Source organism: Sapajus apella, unplaced genomic scaffold (genome assembly GCF_009761245.1).
Source record: "Sapajus apella isolate SASKATOON/1434 unplaced genomic scaffold, GSC_monkey_1.0 scaffold43, whole genome shotgun sequence".
NCBI lineage: Eukaryota > Metazoa > Chordata > Mammalia > Primates > Cebidae > Sapajus > Sapajus apella.
In genome coordinates, this window is record NW_022436983.1 from 4,136,048 (window position 1) to 4,141,898 (window position 5,851).

The 5,851-nt window shown below is 44.0% G+C and overlaps 1 protein-coding gene across 1 annotated transcript in view; it reads right to left on the minus strand.

The window, feature by feature from the left end:
* LZIC (leucine zipper and CTNNBIP1 domain containing) overlaps positions 1-5,851 on the minus strand; it is a 13,184-nt gene that overhangs the window by 5,673 nt on the left and 1,660 nt on the right. Inside the window, exons 2-3 of the mRNA XM_032300329.1 lie at positions 2,128-2,236; positions 461-596 (exon numbers count right to left, since the gene is read on the minus strand). Of these exons, the coding sequence (XP_032156220.1) occupies positions 461-596; positions 2,128-2,228 (237 nt within the window). The 5' untranslated portion in view covers positions 2,229-2,236. The remainder of the gene's footprint in view (positions 1-460; positions 597-2,127; positions 2,237-5,851) is intronic.

A 5,851-nucleotide genomic window follows, 5' to 3' on the forward strand; every position in this document is an offset into this window, starting at 1 on the left:
CCCTGAAGGACAGGCTGTAATGAGCCATGATCGTGTCACTGCACTCCCGGATGGATGATAGAAACACCACCTGAAAAAAAAAAAAAAAAAAAAAAAACGGCCGGGCACAGTGGCTCATGCCTATAATCACAGCACTTTGGAAGGCCAAGGTGGGGAGATAACTTGAGGTCAGGAGTTCAAAACAAGTCTGGCCAACATTGTGAAACCCCACCTCTACTAAAAATATAAATTAAAAATTAGCTGGGTGTGGAAGCAGGCGCCTATAATCCCAGCTACTTGGAAGGCTAAGTAAGGAGAATTGCTTGAATCCAGGAGGTGGAGGTTGCAGTGACCCAAGACTGTGCCACTGCACTCCAGCCTGGGCGACAGAGTAAGATTCTGTCTCAAAAAAAAAAAGGCCACGAGAAGCCGAGCGACAATAAACAAAGTCAGGCCTCTGTCACCTATATGTTATACTCACCAACTGCATTCCACTTAGTTCATCTACCAAAGTCATATTTCCAGACATAATTTTCTTCAGTGAATCATTAAATTCACTTAGTTGCTCCAGAGTTTCCTTTTTGGTTTCTTCATATTCATCTGTATCAAGTTCCTCTCTGAAGTAGGTGAACATCATGATATGGAAAAATATAGAGTTCCAAGTGAAAAATGCAATCTTTGTACTTGTACATTAGAGAAAGGCTGAAGGGAAATATCAAAATGCTAACAATGAATGTGTTCACATAATAGCAGTACGGGCATTTTCCTACAATATGGTTACTTTGATAATTAAACATTTTTCTTTTACCAAAACGAGGCATACTAAACGAGACCACGTAATAAGGCCAGGTGCCTTAGATCACACCTATAATCCCAGCACTTTGGGAGGCTGAAGTGGGCAGATCACCTGAGGTCAGGAGTTCGAGGCCACCTGGCCAACATGGTGAAACCTGTCTCTACAAAAAAAAAAAAAAAAGTTTAGCGGGGGGAGGGGGTGGTATGTAATGGTATGCATGCCTGTAATCCCAGCTACTCGGGAGGCTGAAGCAGGAGAATTGCTTGAACCTGGGAGGTGGAGGCTGCAGCGAGCTGAGATTTGCCACAGCACTCCAGTCTGGGCAACACAGTGAGATTCTGTCTCAAAAAAAAAAAAAAAAAAAAAAAGTAGTCCTTTGTGCAAGTAAGGCTGAAACTACACTCCAGAAGTTCAAGTAGTACCTTCTCAGCCTGACAGCAGGCAGGGCTGTTTTAAATACTAAAGATAAGGTAGGTGTTATTTCTACCTCAACCTCAAGGTTAAGTATTTTGCTCAAGTTCATATGTACTTGGTAATTAACTAAATGAGTTTCATAACCCAGCCTTTATGACTCCAAAGCCTGCAATGAGTTTACTTCTCTACTAGACAAGGCACTGTGAAGAACACTACAGGGGAATGCAGAATCACACGTGGGGCTGCATCAATGGAGCTAGCTGCAGAAAAAAAGCCATTTTGGCTGGGCGTGATGGCACAGGCCTGTAATCCCAGCACTTTGGGAGGCCGAGGCAGGTGGATAATGAGGTCAAGAGATCTAGACCATCACGGTGAAACCTCGTCTCTACTAAAAATACAAACTTGGCTGGGCACAGTGTCTCACGCCTGTAATCCCAGCACTTTGGGAGGTCAAGGTGGACGGATTGCCTGAGCTCAGGAGTTCAAAGCCAGACTGGGCAACACGGTGAAACCTGTCTCTACGAAAATACAAAAAATTAGCCGGGCATGGTGGCGTGCGCCTGTAGTCCCAGCTACTCAGGAGGTTGAGGAAGGAGAATGCTTGAACCTGGGAGGTGGAGGTTGCAGTAAGCTAAGATCCCACCACTGTACTCCAGCCTGAGTAACAGAGCAAGATTCAACTTCCCAAAAAATAAATAAAATAAATAAAAATACAAAAATTAGCTGGGCATGGTGACATACGCCTGTAGTTCCAGCTACTCGGGAGGCTGAGGCAGGAGAATCACTTGAACCTTGGAGGTGGAGGTTGCAGTGATCCCAGATAGTGCCATTGCACTCCAGTCTGGTGACAGAGCCATCTAAAAAAAAAAAAAAAAAAAAAGAAAGAAAGAAGCAAGAAAGCAATTTTACAGCTTAACAATATACAATTAAACTCTTACCTGCATTCCTCCAGATCTTGTAATTGCTGCATTAGTCTATCCAACTGTTCTTCTAAATTCTGCTTTAATTTGCTTGTCTCTGTCTTTCCTCTGGAAGCCATTTTAATCTCTACGTGAAACAATAAACCCACATACTATATGAAATTAACATAACAGTGCAATTTTTTTTTTTTTTTTTTGAAACGGAGTTTCACTCTTGTTACCCAGGCTGGAGTGCAATGGCCCGATCTCGGCTCACCGCAACCTCCGCCTCCTGGGTTCAGGCAATTCTCCTGCCTCAGCCTCCTGAGTAACTGGGATTACAGGCACGCGCCACCATGCCCAGCTGATTTTTTGTATTTTTAGTAGAGACGGGGTTTCACCATGTTGACCAGGATGGTCTCGATCTCTTGACCTCGTGATCCACCCGCCTCGGCCTCCCAAAGTACTGGGATTACAGGCGTGAGCCACCGCGCCCGGCCTTCAGTGCAATTTTTTTAAGTTTTAGTTTTTGTAGAGACAGGGTGTCGCTATGTTTTCTAGGCTGGTCTCAAAGTCCTAGCCTAAAGTGACCTTCCCATCTTGGACTCCCAAAGACGTGGGATTATGGGCATAAGCCATCACACCTGGTCCCCAGTACAATTAAAAATAGGCAGCTGGGTGCAATGGCTCATACCTGTCTATAATCTCAGCACTTTGAGAGCCTGAGGTGGGAGGACTACTTGAGCCCAGGAGTTCGAGACCAGCCTGGCCAACATAGTGAGACTCCATCTCTACAAAGAATAGAAAATCTTAGCTGGGCATGGTGGTGGATGCCTCTAGTCCCAGCTATTCAGGAGGCTGAAGTGGGAGGATTGCTTGAGCCTAGGAATTTGAGGCTGCAGTGAGCCATGATCTTGCCACTGCACTCTGGCCTGGCTGACAAGAGCGAGACCCTGACTCAAAAAACAGGCTATACTCTTTCTTAGCTACAGGTGTGTGAAAGATAATTATACAAAGAAATCAATTTAGATATAAAAGTTTAAACTCATATAGTAATAACACTCCATAAAAATGCCTGAAAGCCTTCATTATGTGACTCGACAAATTAATTAGAAGTCTTCATTATTGGTCTATCTTACTTTAAACAAATTTGATAAATGGAAATACAGATATATAAAGAAGTAGATCAAATGTGGTTTTGCTTTATGAAGTGAATCACTATAGTTTTTTTTTTTTGTTTTGTTTTGTTTTTTTTCATTTTTATAAGTATACTCCAGGACCCAAAAACTCCTGACATTATTTCATTGGTCTTATGTATATTTACCTAATTACTTAAGAGCATGAACATCCCCTTTTTTTTTTTTCCCTGAGGTAAGGACTCACTCTGTAACCCAGGCTGGAGCATAGTCACACAATCACAGCTCACTATAGCCTCAACCTCTCGAGCTCAAGCCATTTTCCACCTCAGGCTCCTGAGTAGCTGGAACTACAGGCACACACCATCATGCCTGGCTAATTTATTTTTTTGTAGAGATGGGATCTCCCTCTGTTGTCCAAGCTGGTCTTAAACTTCTGGGCTCAAGGGATCCTCTGACCTCAGTCTCCCAAAATGCTGGGATTACAGGTGTTGAGCCCCCAAGCCCAGCTGATGAACATCTTTTTGGTGGGTGGATCGCCTGAGGTCTGGAGTTTGAGACCAGCCTGACCAACATGGGGAAACCTCGCCTCTACTAAAAATACAAAATTAGCCAGGCGTGGTGGCGCATACCTATAATCCCAGCTACTCTGGAGGCTGAGGCAGGAGAATCACTTGAACCCTGGAGGCGGAGGTTGTAGTGAGCCAAGATCGCACCATCGCACTCCAGCCTGGGCAACAAGAATGAAACTCTGTCTCAAAAAAAAAAACCAAAAAACAAAAAACAACTAAACATCCACAAAACTTTCCATTTAACTTATTAAAGCATGTTTTGTTTTCCTAATATAATGAAATCATTACCAGATGATTTGACATGTGTATTTCAAAGGAGAGGATTCTTACAGTATATTCAAAATAGAATATAGTGACAAAATATTACTCCCTAATTTTTTAAAATTGGTCTAAGTCCCGGGTGCAGTGGCTCACACCTATAATCCCAGTACTTTGGGAGGCCATGGCAGGCAGATTGCTTGAGGTCGGGAGTTCAAGACCAGCCTGGCCAACATGGTGAAACCCTGTCTCTACTAAAAATACAAAAATTAGCCAGATGTGGTGGTAGGCGCCTATAATCGCAGCTACTTGGGAGACTAAGGCAGGAGAATTGCTTGAACCCGGGAGGCGGAGGTTGCAATGAGCCAAGATTGTGCCACTGCACTCCAGCCTGGGTGACAGAGTGAGACTCTGTCCCCAAAAAAAAATAAAATTGGCGTAAATCATCAATGATATGCAAATATAAACAAGCATTATATCCCGAAGTGTAATTTATTATGGCTACATTTCATGTATAATAGTTTAGTGCATTTTTCCTGGAAATTGTTCATTTTATTTTATTTTATTTATTTTTTTTTTTGAGACGGAGTTTCACTCTTGTTACCCAGGCTGGAGTGCAATGGCGCGATCTCGGCTCACTGCAACCTCCGCCTCCCGGGTTCAGGCAATTCTCCTGCCTCAGCCTCCTGAGTAGCTGGGATTACAGGCACGCACCACCATGCCCAGCTAATTTTTTGTAGTTTTAGTAGAGACGGGGTTTCACCGTGTTGACCAGGATGGTCTCGATCTCTTGACCTTGTGATCCACCCGCCTCGGCCTCCCAAAGTGCTGGGATTACAGGCTTGAGCCACTGTGCCCGGCCTGTTCATTTTAATATTTCTCTTAAGTCTGTAGAACTTTCCAGTAAAAGTCGAGGCAAACCCAAGATGTAACTGACAATGTCTTTTCAGATTTAGTTTCCTACAGTCTAACCACACTGGATGACTTGCTGTTCCAAAAATGTCATGCATTCTTTTTTCTTTGAGACAGAGTTTTGCTCTTGTTGCCCAGGCTAGAGTGCAGAGGCACTATCTTGGCTCACTGCAACCTCCGCCTCTCAGGTTCAAGTGATTCTCCTGTCTCAGCCTCCTGAGTAGTTGGGACTGCAGATATGCGCCACCATGCCTGGCTAATTTTTGTATTTTCAGTAGAGATGGACAGATGGGGTTTCACCATGTTGGCCAGGCTGGTCTCAAACTCCTGACCTCATGACTGCCCACCTCAGCCTCCAAAGTGCTGGGATTCAGGAATGAGCCACTGCGCCTGGCCAGTCATGCACTCTTTTGCGCCTGCATTTTTTTTTCTACCTATGAAGCCCAGTTCATTCATTTTTCAAAGTTCACGTGTCATCTTTTCTTCAAGGCCTTCCTTGATTTCCTCCCACTCACTAGGTTGTGAATTATTTGAGAGTAGGAATTTTACCTTTTCTTTTTATACAGCAGTATCTAGCACAATCTTGGGCAGACAAAAAGTTCCAAATAAATAACTGGTAGATGAGTAATGAGGATTGACTGCTGCTTCTTTAGCATTCAAATCTCTTTTTTTTTGGAGATGAAGTCTCACTGTCGCCCAGGCTGGAGTGCAGTGGTGCAATCTTGGCTAACTGCAACCTCTGCCTCCCTGGTTCATGCGATTCTCCTGCCTCAGCCTTGTGACCAGCTGGGATAACAGGCGCTCACCACCACGCCCAGCTAATTTTTGTATTTTTAGTAGAGACGGGGTTTCACCATGTTGGCCAAGCTGGTCTCAAACTCCTGA